The 15,895-nt window shown below is 32.9% G+C and overlaps 3 protein-coding genes and 1 long non-coding RNA gene across 6 annotated transcripts in view; 2 read left to right on the top strand and 2 right to left on the bottom strand.

Moving 5' to 3' along the window:
* The first annotated feature begins 1,547 nt into the window (after positions 1-1,547).
* Positions 1,548-2,141, top strand: LOC114245990 (uncharacterized). The gene has a single exon (XM_028178341.2). It carries the CDS (start codon positions 1,679-1,681, stop codon positions 2,126-2,128), a length of 450 nt encoding a protein of 149 aa, XP_028034142.2. The 5' UTR covers positions 1,548-1,678; the 3' UTR covers positions 2,129-2,141.
* Positions 2,142-2,188: 47 nt separating this feature from the next.
* mEFTs (elongation factor Ts, mitochondrial) lies at positions 2,189-6,002 on the bottom strand. 3 transcript variants are annotated; one of them, XM_028178338.2, is made up of 5 exons: positions 5,522-6,002; positions 5,140-5,184; positions 3,655-3,804; positions 3,063-3,314; positions 2,189-2,775 (listed from the first exon to the last, which is right to left on the bottom strand). In XM_028178338.2, exons 2-5 carry the CDS (start codon positions 5,167-5,169, stop codon positions 2,251-2,253), a joined length of 957 nt encoding a protein of 318 aa, XP_028034139.2. In that variant the 5' UTR covers positions 5,170-5,184; positions 5,522-6,002; the 3' UTR covers positions 2,189-2,250. The 3 variants fall into 3 exon arrangements, with proteins under 3 accessions (XP_028034139.2, XP_028034140.2, XP_028034141.2); XM_028178339.2 differs by lacking the exon at positions 5,140-5,184 and having other exon boundaries at positions 5,522-5,928; XM_028178340.2 differs by lacking the exons at positions 5,140-5,184; positions 5,522-6,002 and adding an exon at positions 4,857-4,997.
* Positions 6,003-6,419: 417 nt separating this feature from the next.
* Dhc36C (Dynein heavy chain at 36C) overlaps positions 6,420-15,895 on the top strand; it is a 62,953-nt gene continuing 53,477 nt past the window's right edge. Inside the window, exons 1-9 of the mRNA XM_089727113.1 lie at positions 6,420-6,672; positions 6,753-6,963; positions 9,373-9,508; positions 11,170-11,336; positions 11,989-12,142; positions 12,866-13,015; positions 13,896-14,087; positions 15,069-15,197; positions 15,320-15,567. Of these exons, the coding sequence (XP_089583239.1) occupies positions 6,450-6,672; positions 6,753-6,963; positions 9,373-9,508; positions 11,170-11,336; positions 11,989-12,142; positions 12,866-13,015; positions 13,896-14,087; positions 15,069-15,197; positions 15,320-15,567 (1,610 nt within the window). The 5' untranslated portion in view covers positions 6,420-6,449. The remainder of the gene's footprint in view (positions 6,673-6,752; positions 6,964-9,372; positions 9,509-11,169; positions 11,337-11,988; positions 12,143-12,865; positions 13,016-13,895; positions 14,088-15,068; positions 15,198-15,319; positions 15,568-15,895) is intronic.
* LOC149503189 (uncharacterized) lies at positions 7,398-8,677 on the bottom strand. The gene is made up of 2 exons (XR_016323017.1): positions 8,490-8,677; positions 7,398-7,737 (listed from the first exon to the last, which is right to left on the bottom strand). It is a non-coding gene; the product is annotated as an uncharacterized LOC149503189 (long non-coding RNA).

The raw sequence follows: 15,895 nt of genomic DNA on the forward strand, positions 1-15,895 counted from the left end.
TTGTATCTAATTTTCCATACATACTTGCAAAAGCACCTGGGACGTATGTTGATGTGCAGGAATTACGGTTCGACGCCCACTTTGTTTCGATGTTTTTCACGTTCACTTTCGTCGAGCATTCGGTCACGCTGAGATTTTGCACGGGCATAAAATATTTGGGACCGTGTCAACCAATTCGTTTTTAAATACCCCGTCAAAATTAAATTATACATTATACCTAAAGTCATTCTTTTAAAACAAGCATTAGCTGTAATTAAATAGGAAATTTCTCTTAAGTCCATATTATTATTAAAATCTATATATATAAAAATGAAACCCGTTTTCCGTTGTCACGACATAACATGAAAACGGCTTGACCGATTTGGCTAATTTTGGTCTTGAATTATTTGTGGAAGTCCAGAGAAGGTTTAAAAGGTATAAAAATATGAAAATTCTCGGAATTAAATAAAAATAACAATTTTGTTTTCCCTTTGACGTGTCCCCCGTCGGACGGATTCCTTTTGTTTGTTTTAAGTTTATTCTATATAAAAGTTTAGGTCTTTTATTTATCGATTGAGGCACTACGAAGTCTGCCGGGTCAGCTAGTATTATTATAACTTTAGAACGAATTCAGAAGTAGGTATTTCATTTAATCACTAAAATCGTAGGAACAACCTATTGGTATGTTTAATAGCTAGCTTATTAGATCAAATTAGGGTATTTGAAAAGTGTCTTATATTTTTTATTCCAAGAAATAAGAAACCATTAAGTGATTCGTCATTCAATTGTTTTTGCAACAAATAAATCTGTATTGTTTCGCTACTTCAGAAGTTAGTCGTCCCAGATATGCGGACCGTTATACGGCTATTGATGTAGGTACGAGCCAGTTTGTATCAAACTAGAATTGTTTGAAACAGGAACCAACTCCAAAACAAGAAAATTCTCCATTCGGTGTTATAATGTTTGGTACCTCAGAAGTACGTAATTTATAATTCGGTCCGGAAAAATATTTTTTGTTTGAAATAGTTCAATAGTTGGTTTTTAAATCAAAATAACGACAAAAATTATGTAATAAAAGCTAACGAGAATGTATTTTCCTTTTTGGTGCGTTTGATTCATATATCTCAGAGTCGTGTGGCCTTAAGGTTAAGCTTGTTGTACTCAGATCGAGCGATGCGGCTAGGCCGCTGTTCAAATCCTGAAGGCAGATACCAATTTTTCTGCAGAAATGCTTACTTATCCTATGTTTACGAATGACTGACTATACGATGAAGGAATAACATCCTGTAATAAAAATCAAACCCGTGAAAATGTAATTTGCGTAGTTAATTATTACTATATAAGTAATTGAGACTTCGAACTAATTTCTCAAGGTTAATAATAATTGATTTTTTTTAATAATTTTGTATTTTACGCCATCTTGATTTTATTAGATGATAGGTATATTGAAGGTATAGTCATGCAACTCGTGAAAGGATGGGATGCATGTAATAAATAAGATTTGTAGATCAGCAGAAAGTTTTTGAATTAACACTATTTTTAAAAAAAACCTCCGTTAATGCACTTTTGACGTATGTTCGCTTCAAACTAGTCATAGTGACACAACATAGGGTGTGAAACTATTTTCAAAGAGTTCGTTTTCTTGATAATTTTATTAATAAATTTGTATGAAGTATATTACTAATCAATCAGTAACGTAATGTATACAGACACCGATGATATATCTGACAGGGAAAGCGAGTATGAGGAAAGGAGTCCCGAAGACAGTCCGAAAGTTACAAAGAAATCTTTGTCGACCGTTGGTTTTCGTAGTAGCCCCGAAAATTTAAATAACAAGCCCATGGCACTGCGAGCTACTCAATCGTTTACCGGGGCAATAGAGGAATTGAAGGCGAATTTTCAAATTAATCTTTGCGACCGAGTAACTCCCACAAAAGTCACCACTGTATGCCCTTGCGGATGTCTACTAAGGCCTTGCGCCAACGGACCTTTTCGGACCAGAGAAAAAAATACTCTAGCTCTTCACGTGGTTTCCCCCGAGGTCCTAAACTATCACGGCTACAGTTTCGAGCCCAATCAAATCGCTATGTTCTGGAAAAAAGATTGCAGGAAATTTCTTTGGAAAGGGAAATCAAAAGTTAACTCTTAGTATGTTCAGTTATGCAAAATGTTTGAAAGTTTACAGTAAAATTATCGTATAAATAAAAGATTCTTTAAGATATACTATTTATTTTTAACTTAATCGAAATAACTTAAAGTTCTAGTCACATTTCACTGCAGAGTTTGTACTGTTTCTAAAGGTTGCTTTTCGACTCCTGGCATACAAGATTCAGGTACTTCTCCGCAAGAGAATCTAACGTAGTCAATGATTTCTACGTTGTGTTTCTGTAACATTTCCTCAATTGTATAGGATGGATCGAGCAAGTATTCTTGGAAAATAAGACATGTTTCATCATCTGAGTTCTTAGCTGGTTTGTCTTTTTCTTTGTCACCGATTTTTGTGGGTGCACAGCCGACGATGTGTTGGCATAGTTGCCGGCCGATGTCTTCTACGTCGTTTGGCTGTTTGTAAGCGAGCAGGGCCCCATATTTTCCAGAGGAATAATCACTAGGACTGCTAGGCGCTGGATGGGTGTAACCTGCGATCTTGACATCCTCGCTGTTCGCTTTCCAGCACTCGGCACGCCTCAGCACTGCATTTTCACCGACAGAGCCAATAAAGAGTGCCAATATTTCGGACAATTTTTTTCCACCTTCTGCATGTAGTGTCCCAAGCTGCTCACTGTCTAGCTCCATCTGAAATTTGATTATATCTGTTACAGTATATGATAAGGTGATGGTTGACATTTCTTCATAAAATAAATAAGCAAGTTATAGGATAGAGTTAAGACGATTTTTTAATTAGAATAAATGAGAAAATAGCCGTTGAAAGAAATACCATAATAATTTTAAGTACTTTTTACATTACTTTTGATCAGTATAGTAGTAATGTTACAGTTACATTTGTCAATTATTTCCCACTGCCAATTATGTAGTGAAGAGTGGGAGGAACACTGGGGCGTTATAAAATCATAAACACTTACTTTTGTTATAGGTCCCTTAGCTTGCAGTTTAGTATGAGCGAATTTGAATGAGGCTATAGCTGCATCTTCAATCATTTTCTGAAACTTGTCGTTCTTGGCCACAAAATCAGTTTCACAGTTGAGTTCCACCAGAGCACCATGGTTTTTGTCAAATTTAACAGCTACCAATCCCTGGAGGGCTGTCCTGCCAGCTAATTTAGTTGCCTTTGCCCATCCCATTGCTTGGGCTTGTTCATGGAGCCATGTCTCAGCCTAGTGATACAAGTTTTTTTTAATAAAGAATAATAGAAGTACCATTTTAACTTATAAATATTATTTTTATATTGTATATTGTATTATCTGCATAAAGATGAGTAAGAGTATTTTAATCAAAAACATAAACTGGACAGGCCAGCATTTTTTTTTCTTTTGAACGAGTGTTTGAAATCAGGAATTTTAGTGGTTGTTATAGTTCCATAATCATTGTTCCATGTTAAATTTAGATAAAATCTTTTAAAAGAACCAATTTCCCACAATTGAATCCTGTCAGTTGGTTTGTATCGTTTAGTTAGTTATAGAAATCAGTATTAATGATAATAATAAAATCAGATACCTTATCTGCATCATTATTATGCATTTCTAATGCTTTCTTGCAATTAGCGATTGTGTAGCCCGTTTTTTTCCGGAGTTTAGCAAGCAGTGAAGATTCAGCTGCTTTATACACTGGACTTGTATGAATTCTTCGAATCAGCTGGAAAATCATCTGGAAAATTCATTATAAACTTAAGTTGTATCTCAAATCAAAAGTATCAAAAAGTTTTAATCATAAAGTACATATTTATGTATCCTTTTTGTAAGTGTATCCATTTTTAAATTATTGTTACAATATAATATCTCTATTATGAATTGATACAAAATATCACAAATGTACTCATAGAATGTACTGTAGAATTTGCGATTTATCTGATTTTTACATTTTTGTTTGTACCTTGATTCATTATTAAACAAAAACTACATTTATGTTGATGAAGCTTTTAGTGTTTATATTAGTTCCAGAAATTATATGAATACCTATTAATTTTCATGATTTTATTCTCTCTATTTTCACGTTAGTATGAACATGCTCAGTTGTGAAAAAGTAAAGCATTTTCAAGTCAATTTATTCTGAAATTATGTGATTAAATTTAAAACTGGGGTGTATTTACTGTTACAATGAAAAGAAATAGCTAGATTTCCACAAAAGTAAATGTTTTTATAAGCACATGCAGTGTGTCAATATAATTTGAGCATACAGAATTTATTGCAGTTGTAAAACTAGTGAATTTTACAAAAATCTAAAAAATTCAATGTTTATTCGCTCTGATAACAAGAAGTAATTATTTTATATTGAATTAAAAAGACTCTACAAGAAAATGATGAGTGGTGAATTTAGAATTATATATTGTTGCTAATATAATAATATGTTTTGGTTTGGCTATTATAAGCAGGTATATACATTTAAATACTACAAACTAAAGTTTCAGATGATATTTGAGATAAATCAAACTGACGAAATAAAATGTATCCTAAAATACAATTTTAGGATCAATAAAGTTATTCCTTAATTTAAGTAATGTAACATTAAGGGTATAAAATCAATCAGTTAAGTTACATGAAACTGAGCTATTGTAACAGCAATGTCTGTGTTAAATAATAAACCCACAAAATTCTGAGTAAAAAGCATTGAAATTACATACAACTAAGTATTAATCAATTCAATACAAAATATAGCTTTCATTCTATTTAGAATTATAATAAAATAATAATTAGACTCACAAAAACACATTACACAGTAGTAAATCTTTTTTATGTTAGGTTTATTTATTTGTAATGCTAAGTTGCACTCATGTTGTAACACTGTACTCTGTTCTCAATTCTGATTATAGTAACCCAAATACTTTACTATAAATTGATGGAGCTATGACATCATTATGATAGAGTAAGACAGACATAGCATTGTTAGTTCTTATGATCAAGGCTAAATCAAGTTGTTCTTTGAATTTGTATTAAAAGCCGTGAATTTTATGAATTAGCAATGTTTGTGGTTTATAATGCATACCTTGGAGTATGTTTGTACTTTTTGCTTCATTCACCACAGTATAACCTAAAATATCGAAATTAAGAAAATAGGCATCTGTCAATTTTAATATACTTTTAGTGAAAATAGTGGAGTAAAACCCCTTTGATGAAAATGCATAGACTTTCATTACCAAGGTCTAATACTGACCAGCAAATAATGAAAAATTAATGTTGTCATGGAGAAATCAATAGTATGACGGTTACCATGATAATTCATTGTTGATAATAAGAAGTGTCGCAAACGGTACTGTACTTATTAAATGGTCTAGTTCTAAATAAAAAATCGTTTGAAATAGTGTAAGTGTTTCTAAGATAACCAATTAATAAAGGAACCAATGGATTGTAATTAAAGTATTACCAACCTTATAGGTCACAGTGTTTTTAATTTTATCGTGTATGTACACTTTTTATTTTAAAAATTTATTGAATTTTCATTAATTCAACACAGTGTCTGGGTTTTTCTTTTCATTTATTCAGATTTCAGATTCAGATTTCATATAATCACATTAACACAGTACAGCTGTTCTATCTGTCAAAAAACCAAATTGTTTTGTTCTTGCTATGTCTGCAGTAAAATATAGCACAGTCCGCCGTTATTATTATGTAATTAAAATTATATAATAAAAATGTAAGAAATAAAACAAAGTGGAACATTGAAGATTCGAAATTATAAAATGATTTATTCCATTATTTTGCATGATTATCCCTATTATTAATTTTCATGTTAACTTTTTATTATCATTTCGTCTATTAAATGTAGTAGTAGTGTAATTCATAAAGTAAATCATAACCGAAACAAATTTCATAAAACACATGTGCTGTTTAGTAAGAAGAACCAAACGCACTGAGCGCGCCAAATTCAAACGTTATTACTATACAGAACTAACTTAACACTTAGCTACATATTATAATTGCTTAAAATTTTATCAATCGACACACGTGTCGATGCAGAAAGCAAAAGAGAATAATTTGGTTTTATTATGGCTGTTGAGACAACAACGACCACTATTTATACAGTTATTTATAAAATGAAACTTATGTCGGGGTTAATTTCAGGTGAATTTCAGATGTCATCGTTACTATTATATAGATTTCTACTCGAAATTAATTAAAATACATGACTTCCCTTAAAATGTTTAGCAATAATGCAATAGGGGGAATTGTAGATATTGGATGCGCTAGTTTTGTATAAATAATTTATAATTATTTAAAAATGGCAAGGTTCAATATGTAAAGGTTATTGCAATAAAACGACTTGTTTTAATTTCTCATTTCAGAACTTTACTAACAATGCAAAGAAACAATAAGCCCACTCGTAAGAAAAGCCTGACACCTCCATCCTCTACCGATGTTAAACTCCCAAAAATACCAAAGATAAAAATGCCTGAGGATTTCAAAATTAGAACGCGGCCTCTATTCTCTTTGCCAGAAGAAGTTTTAAAATTGCCACCACCCCCTAAAAAGACTTCTAAAACTCAAGCTGGTAGATCAGGTCCGCGGAGGAATTCTAATGGTAATCTGTTTATAATAACTGATGAAACATAGCTTAATATTATGTTTTTTTCAAGGCAATTTAGTTAATATTGATTGTAGTAATGCAAAGTTTCACCGCGATGCGGAAAGCGAGGGAGGACTTCAGAGCTAAGTTGATTGGTCTTATTTGTCAATCGACACCGGGTGAAGATGGCGACAAAGACGTGATTCCATCGGCAGAAGAAAAAAATATGCTTCGTTATTATTATTACTTACGATATGGCATCGATACTATTCACGTGGCCCCTCTGGATAATAAAATAATTTTGCGGTTTGTATTGTCGTATTTTTAATGTTATTTCTTAATAGCATTATATACTTAGATGTTTACCTCTAGATAGGCAAAAACAAAACAGTTATGTATTCTTTGTCAACCTTCTTTTTCCTTTTTGGTTTAGTACCATGACATGGGGTAAATTGGGATCCTGGGGTAAATTGGGACAAACCTGCGGAAGATTCTCAAAGTACTTGTAGCACGGAATCTACCTAATTTTCTTTAAGGTAATATTTATCAATGTATAGAAGAAAAACCAAGTTAACTATGGAAGTACTAAACATGAGTTAAGTTGGTCCCAAAAATTCGTCAAATTAAATTTAAAATAGTGGTTGAAAAGTGCGTTTTAAAACAGCTTAAAGAACTTTTAAAAAAAGTGATATTATCGTTGTTTTTTCAATAAGATCACAGTTTATATAAGTTTTTAATACACCTGGAAATACCACAACAAACGGTAAGTTGCAATATTCTTATTTTAAATACAATATTTCGACAAAATAAAAAATGTATATTTTTTCCTTTCTTTTTGGGGAAAATTGGGACGTATGTAGGGTAATTTGGAACGAGACTGGAAAAATTAGGGACGAGAAAACACAAAATTGGAACGCCAAAAGACAAAATAGGGATGGCTTGTTAGGGTTGTCACTGATATCTTATAATAGATTTTTTAGCCTATACTATCACTTAATTGCGTGATGTAAAGAAGGTTAATGTGTTTATCAGTTAGTTTATGTAAGTATTATAGGTAAAAGAAAAGTATATATATAAGTACTTTTTTTTCGCGACATTTACCTTGTAATATCTGCCCGGTCGTATGTTCTTTATAGCAATAAAAAAAATTAAAAGTTAAAAGAACTCAAACGAATCAAAACTTTTGTTATTTCAGAATCTATTCACGCATCGAATCATGATTTTGTTAACATTCACAACGAACACACACAAATAAAAACAGGCCTCAGATTTTAAATGTAACATTAATTAAAAATCCGAGATATCCAATTATGAGTGAGTGAATTAATTGAGTTTAGTTATTTCGCTTAGAAAGAATTTCTTTTATTTTTGTTATTATTGGCAGTAATCAGATAAAGCTGTTTTTTTATCTTATTCACCTGATATCTTACTCTTGCTCAAAGATTATTTTGAAAATGTTGATTAAATAAAATTGTATTATTGCATTTCCAGTCCTTTTGTTTTCTATTTTTTATTCTATTTTATGATTTTGTTTCAGAGTTGTGATTTTTAAGGAAATTAAATAATAATTTTCTAAAATATAACATGCACATACTTTTTTGTATTGTTGATTATCATTCATGTCACATCGCTTCGGAATAGAAACCAGCTTAATTTACACTATGTTGTGTATTGTGCTTAAATTATGGATTGTATTCATCATTTCGGTCCATATAAATAATTATATGGCACCTACCTATATATCGCAGTACTGCGAGTTGACAACCCTTACAAATATCCCAATTTAACCCTTAACCGTATCAATTTACCCCGGACGCTGGGTAAATTGGGACGGCCATTATTTTACCGATTATTTCTTTAAAATGAATAATTAAAATAATGTAACGGTTTTTATCACCTAGGTACGTTCAAGACTCAACTTATTTCTTTGGTTGAGCAGTGACTATTTAATTGGAACTATTTTAAAATTCAATCTGAAGGTCGATTTTGTCCCTATTTACCCCATTGTACGGTAGCCATTGGTGAACTGTCTTGTACAAAAAAATAATGGAATATTTTTTTTTTTATATTTTTCAAAACAAAAGGGGGTCATCGATTATCGTCGAATAGATCGAACACTAGTTTTACTAAATAGATTAAATTTAATTTTTTGCAAACGGTTATGTACACTGATGTACATCATAGTAGAAGGTATTTTAAATCAAATTCTTACTTAGTTGATATTTTGAGGAGTGCCTGTTCATTTTCACTCGTACTAACACTGTGATGCTAAAGTAGGTAATGAAAGGCATAATAATGTTTTTTGTAATAAGAGTAGATCAAATATGTCACTTTTCAAATCACCGAACTATAAGTTATGTCTCCATAAATTATAATGGATGGGGCGTATTGTGAGAGCCCGGAAATGTAAGTTACATCATTTTGTCTATTTCTGCTGTGAAACAGTTAGGATCCCAGCATGATGGAAGCGGTTAAATGGTGTTAATGAGACTTCGACCTCTTGTCACGTAATGGAGGGGGGAACTTACAAAAAGTCGATGGTCCCTGGTAATTACTTAATACTAGCTAAGTTTACAAAGTCTATGGCTATATACAGATTAATAAAAAACTAAACGCGCTTTCGCATTTCATATTACTATAATTTGATCTAACTAAAGAATATACATATGCAGGTTTTATTATGTACTCATTAGTATTTGTATGCTATCATTTCAGGGTGCATAACTTGATACCCTTGAAATTGAAAAAATGGAAAGAGACTTTATTCACCTGTACGGATGAAATGCGCGAAGACTTCATGATGAGCATGAAGAAAGCAATCGTTGATTTCGTCCTAAAGGACCCAAATACGGTTGCTACTTTTTTATCTTGTCCCATTATACATTTTTATTCGTTGCCAAACGTACACATTATGGAGGGTGGAGGTAAGGAGAATTGCGATTAAATACGGGAGACAAGTTGAACAAGTGTGCAGCTATAAGTCGCAAATTACACCTCAAAACTGATTGAAATAGCGCTAGTGTAGCCAATATAATATGAGTGTATTAGCAGTTATAAACGTAGGGAAGTGTGCTGAGTTGAAAAAAAACCTATTATGTTTTGACGCTATCATTAAAATTGCACCACTTGCTACGGTGGCGCCATCTTAATTGGTCGCTTCTCAACGAACACTTTTTATACACAGAGAGATTGCTCTTTACATCTACTCTGCATAGTATATAACACTATTAGGTTAGCTAAAACAATTCTGGTCTGATTATGCTTAAAGAACAGCAAACGTATTACTGGTAAACTTAACTCTTACGTCATGTTGACTTGTGGATGAGCGAGTTCCTGGAGTGCCTGCCTGGGTAAGTGGTTACCGAATCCCATAGACGTGACTTGAATGCTGCATTCTGTGTACTGTGATACATGAATGTTAATTTAAATTGAAAACCGGCATAGATAATGCATTTAATGTTTAATAATGGGTCAAACTAAAAAAAGGCTTCTTTCGCGGCAGAAATAAACTTAGAATACGCCCTACCGCGTGGGTTTCACATTATTCTGATGTAAGTTGGCAGTGAAATTAATCAACATCAAGCCAATAATTTATTTAGTTTGTTTGGGCTTGCGCTATGCTGCGTTGAACCTACTCTTTGAGAAACAAAACAAAAAATGTGTTGCGATACGAATCGTCGCATCTTTTGATACGCTTTGTTTTATTAACCTTAACAGCCGAGCTCAGGCGATTCGTTTTTAGTTCTGTCAGTTCTGTGGACGGAATTCTATCTATTTTGCTTGCACTTAGAATTGTATCCGTACTGTCTCTCTTGCACATTAGTCCATAACTAGCATAACAAGCATAACTAGCAAGTGATCGTTTTAAACAAAACATGTTTTTTTGTTTTGAGAGCTACTTGGCGCCAATCAGGATTCGATATTGGCTAGCCACCCTTAGATCGAAGAATGCGCCACAAGTACAAGAAGTTGAAGTCGTCATGGCCTAAAGGATAAGACGTCCGGTACATTCGTATCTAGTATCTAGCGATGCACCGGTGTTCGAATCCCGCAGGCGGCTGCCCATTTTTCTAATAAAATACGTACTTAACAAATGCTCACAATTGACTTCCACGGTGAAGGAATAACATAAAATAATACATATATATATAACATCAAATAATAAATAATAAATAATATCGTGTAATAAAAATCAAACCCAAAAATGTATAATTTGTTGTACTGTACTGAGATCTTAGAACTCATATCTCAAGGTGAGTGGTGGTATTTATGTTGTAGACGTCTATGGGCTCCGGTAACCACTTAACATAAGGTGGGCCGTGAGCTCGTCCACCAACCTAAGCAATAAAAAAAGGCTAACTATATACTCTGCGATAGTACAGGAGTATTGGAACCGTTACGTTTTGGTTTGGGTAGTAATTTCATGTCATTTCGAAGCCTAAATACCATTATGCCCAAAATTGACAAAGTAGTTGTTTTAAGACCGAATTTTAACCAATGGTTCCGCTACAGGAGGAATCTTTAGAAGAAGAAGACACTCCGCTGAAACAAGAATTGGCTATGAAAGACGACGCTTGGCGGAATCGTTATGCGGTCGCCAAGAAATACCTCACCAAGAACTTACATAGCGTCAATCCTTGTATCGCACAGGTTCTGCAAATATGGTGGAAACAGTTCAAGTAATTATTATTGCTGTTGTAGCTTTTAAATGTTGATATAATTTACATTAATTTTTTAAGTTTGCTATCGCTATGGTCATCTTGTCAAACGACATGTATTTTTGGTATAACAGCAACTAAAATCAATTACGATAAAAATTATTTTATGTAGACCCGTATAAATTGAAATACAAAATTTTGGAAAATTTTAAACGTAAATCTTAATTATGAGATATTATTGTATTGACAATACTATCTATCAAGCTATAGGAGCTCTCGACTCGCTTACCGCAGCGGTAAATGATAACCGGACTTCATTAAAAGGTCTAACGGGAATGTCATCAAGCGATCTGCGCAACATATTTTACATTTTAAATGAATTATTCTATGTATAATTCTCGTAGTTTTCCGGCTGCCATTTGCCTGTCAATACTGCAAGTCAAAAGAATGGGAGAATTAATTTGGTGAATTAGTTGAGGATACTGCTGTTTCAGACCGATACACTATACCTACGTACATACCTATATGTCGAGATTGCTCGAGTCTCATTTTTGTACCAGTTTATTTGTAATAGTAAACATTTATTGAATTAAAAATCGCCACAAAAGATGTCCGTTTTCAATCGTTATGTATTTATTGTGTTTATGTATTTGTTTATTATTTTATAATCTAGCGACCTCAGACTCATTAGTATGAAGGATATCATGACCACGAACGAAGCCTACGAGCTGCAAGATTTTTGTTTTGTGTGCAAGAGACACATCGAGGCAGCCGGGAACGTTCTCACCCACCAATGGATACCGACTTTACAAGCAGTCTTCCTTCAAGTAAGGGGAATCGCGAAATGTCTCTTTTCAGAAACACTTTTCGCGTGTCGTAGACGTAATTTATCTTTTATCTATCTATATATATAAAAATGAATTGCTGTTCGTTAGTCTCGCTAAAACTCGAGAACGGCTGGACCGATTTGGCTAATTTTGGTCTTGAATTATTTGTAGAAGTCCAGAAAAGGTTTAAAAGGTATATAAACATGAAAATGCTTGGAATTAAATAAAAATAAAAATTTCGTTTTTCCTTTGATGCGTCCTTCGTCGGACGGATTCCTTTTGTTTGTTTTAAGTTTATTTTATACAAAAGTTTAGGTCTTTTATTTATAGATTGAGGCACTACGAAGTCTGCCGGGTCAGCTAGTTAATAATAAATACTTGCACGGTTTTACTTTTACCATATTTTGCATGCTTTACCGTTCTCGTCGTCCGTGACCACTGCAACTGTAAAGTATTTGAAACGGCTTAAATAATATATAGATACGATTAAACTGTAAAATTAATTAATTTTTAACTGTCTTTGCTAAGCGAATTCAAAGATGGAGTTTCTCAATTCAAGTGTTTTTGTGTTAATGTCGTCTTTAAAGAAACTGATCTAGTGTAACCTGTGTAGCGTTTAGGTGATCTAGATTAGATGAATATACGTTGTTTTTGTTGTTGAATACAAAGAAAATATTCTTTAAGTTTAGTTTTGTAATAAATTTTACGATTTATTGTTTTCAGGGTAATAAAAAAAAGTTGATACCGGATCCCAAGCAAGCCGCAAAAATGAAGCGCTTCTACAGTTGCCTGGCTTGTATCATGACGTTCAATCTGCAAACATTGTGCCTCAAATCTATGAAGGAGTTTACTGATTATATCATGGACGTCGGGGTGAGAAATCGTCATTAATTTACTTTTTTCTCTTCATGTCGGGATGTCTACGAATAGTATAATAATATAGAGCGTAATATATTCAAATAAGTTTATTAATCTAAATTATTATTATTATAGAAATGGAATTGTAATGGAATGAAACGTAACAAATAGCCTTAAATTTTTGGGAATTTATTGATAATTCAATGAGCTTTTTGAACCTTGTAGAGTAATGTCCTATGAATTACTTTGATTCTTTTACGTTTTCATACATCATTCTTTCATCTTTCAAGTTTTTTAATCCACCGTTATTATGTTTAAATCTGAAGCACCAGTAATATTACCTTTAAACAAAAGACATAAATTAAATATTAAAAATCATAAAAAAATTAAAAAAATAAAATGATATATAAATATTAAAAATCATAATTATTCATTTTATATTTTAATTAATTTAAATAAGTAAAAATTAAATTTATTAAAATAATAAAAAAATATATTAATAATTCACATCTCGTTCTCACATTCGCTTTTCTTAAGAAAAGCATAAGGTGTATAAGTATAGGTAATTTAGTAGATTTAACTTGAATTAATACTAGCATGTACGTAATTGATATTGGTAACTTGAAGCTTTCAAGTTTCACAATTGCGCCGATACGAGTGTCGCTTTTACGCTTGTGATCGAACTAGGCGACATGTTAAGTGACTGTTAACAGTACTATTGAACATACTTTCATGTTATAGTACGTAGATACTATACTATATGTAACTGGGATAAATTAAAACAAAGGTTGTACGTATGTGTCCAGTATCGGTCTTGAGGCCTCCGTTAATATGCATGCTTCCCGCCACTCGATCATGTCAACGCATTTAATATGAAAAACAAGTTTTGTTTTAGGGCACGAACCAAGGTTTCGTGATAAACCTGGCCTTTCAAAATGACGCTATAGAGTTCGAGCCTTCCTTCAAGCAGTTCCGAGATCAACTTTGTCTTTTATACGACTTTCTCATAGACGCCTGTAGACAATCACCTCGCTTGGAGACCATGCTGTATCAAGACTACGTTTGTAGTGGTCGATCCACGTTAAAGGTATTAAAGTGAAAGTCAAGGCTTTAGTTAATATTACGAGTAAAACGTCGCTTTTAGATGGATGTGGTAATATAGTATTACCGACACCGTGAATTGAGTTTCTCGCCGGATCTTCTCAGTGGGTCGCGATTCAGTGGCTAGATTCAGTAAAGCACTGCTCTTGCTGGGGTTAATGTTAGCAAAGTCCAAGGCTGAGGCCCGTGAGTTCGCCTACACTTTCGATAAAGCCAACATAACCCATCGACGTTACTAGCAATAAATAGGAAAAAAAATAGGAATGCTCACTATGTTGTTCGAGTTAATTAGTAGAATAGTAAGGGCTAATCTTGCCTTGTAAATTATAATGTATTGTTCTTTTGTGACTTAAATCGTTTCTGTGTTGGTATTACTCTGTGCGTGATGAACACACTCTATTTATTTCTCTTTATCCCGTCTAGTAGCACCCCTATACAATATTCATGCAGTAGTTAATGTACTAGACAGCCCTATATCACACATATATCAAAACTCATAGATACAAGAATATGAATACCGCTGTTCACGTAGACACGTAAGACGCATCTCAATTGCATTGGTACATATGTAAGGAGCGCTTGGATAGAAAGTTGCTTGGCTGTCAGTAAAAGAGTTATAGTCTGAGAGCAATATTCCTTTGAAAGGGTAGGCTTGGGACTAGGAAGTCAGGATAGGAATAGGTACATATAATTTTTACTGTATTGTCCATGCAATTTGGTAGCTTCCTGTATCTGCCTTTAAGAACTATATTCGGAGAACTGTTGTATTGCAGTTAAAAAAGAAACTGGTCAACGAATCTTCCACTACGTTATTTAAAAAAAAACTTGACAAAGAGAGAGATAGAGTATTCATTATTGTACATAAAATAAATAAACATGCGAAACAAAAAAAAAGCACAAAGCATTTAGTACCTATAGGAACCAATGATATTCCTTTTTTAAATCAAATCATTATGTGTATTTGTAGCCCATTATAGATAATGATTTAGTCGACGATTACAAAGCGGAAGTTGCTGACTTGATTAGCGAACAGAGAATAGGACCCGAGCTGAGGGTCCAAGATTTTGATGACTACGTCTGTTTGCTAAATGGGGATGTAAGTATATCCGTTGTAAAGTAGATCAGTGATAGTAAAATTTTGGTTTTCGAATAAATTTACAATGTTTTTGTTGAATGATCTTATAGTCCCATATCGCAAATGCGAATTATATTCCACAGGCTCTTTCTGAAGTAGAAGAATTCATAAATTCACGTCCAGAAAAAACTTTCGAAGAATATTGTGAAGAATCGGTGAAATATGTCGAATTAGCTAAAGAGATCCCTTCAAAACTGGAAGGGACAATTGTAATTGGCATGTTCCGAATGCAAAGAGGCGATTTGATCAATTCTCTTAGAGGGGCTGCCACTAGGCTCTCCAATACGCTATTGAGGAGAATGACTGAGGATTATCAAAATATGATAAAAGCGTGAGATTAAATATTTTTACTCATATGAAATATATTAAGTTTTTTTTATATATTTAATGCTTTAATCGATAAATAAAAGACCTAAACTTTTGTATAAAATAAACTTAAAACACACAAAAGGAATCCGTCCGACGGAGGACACATTAAAGGATAAACAAAATTGTTATTTTTATTTAATTCCGAGCATTTTCATATTTATCTACCTTTTAAACTTCCCTGGACTTTCACAAATAATTCAAGACCAAAATTAGCCAAATCGATCCAGCCGTTCTCGAATTTTAGCGAGACTAACGAACAGCAATTCATTTTTATATATTTAGATAATGGT

Source organism: Bombyx mandarina, chromosome 04, assembly GCF_030267445.1.
Source record: "Bombyx mandarina strain Sakado chromosome 04, ASM3026744v2".
Lineage (NCBI taxonomy): Eukaryota > Metazoa > Arthropoda > Insecta > Lepidoptera > Bombycidae > Bombyx > Bombyx mandarina.

Excerpts from the sequence above, each read along its gene's own strand:
- mEFTs (XM_028178338.2), bottom strand. The coding sequence starts at position 5,169 with ATGAAGCAAAAAGTACAAACATACTCCAAG. Across the intron at positions 3,315-3,654 it reads ATAATAATGATGCAGATAAG|GCTGAGACATGGCTCCATGA; the intron begins GTATCTGATTTT and ends TTGTATCACTAG. Across the intron at positions 2,776-3,062 it reads CTAAGGGACCTATAACAAAA|ATGGAGCTAGACAGTGAGCA; the intron begins GTAAGTGTTTAT and ends ATCAAATTTCAG.
- LOC114245990 (XM_028178341.2), top strand. The coding sequence starts at position 1,679 with ATGTATACAGACACCGATGATATATCTGACAGGGAAAGCGAGTATGAG.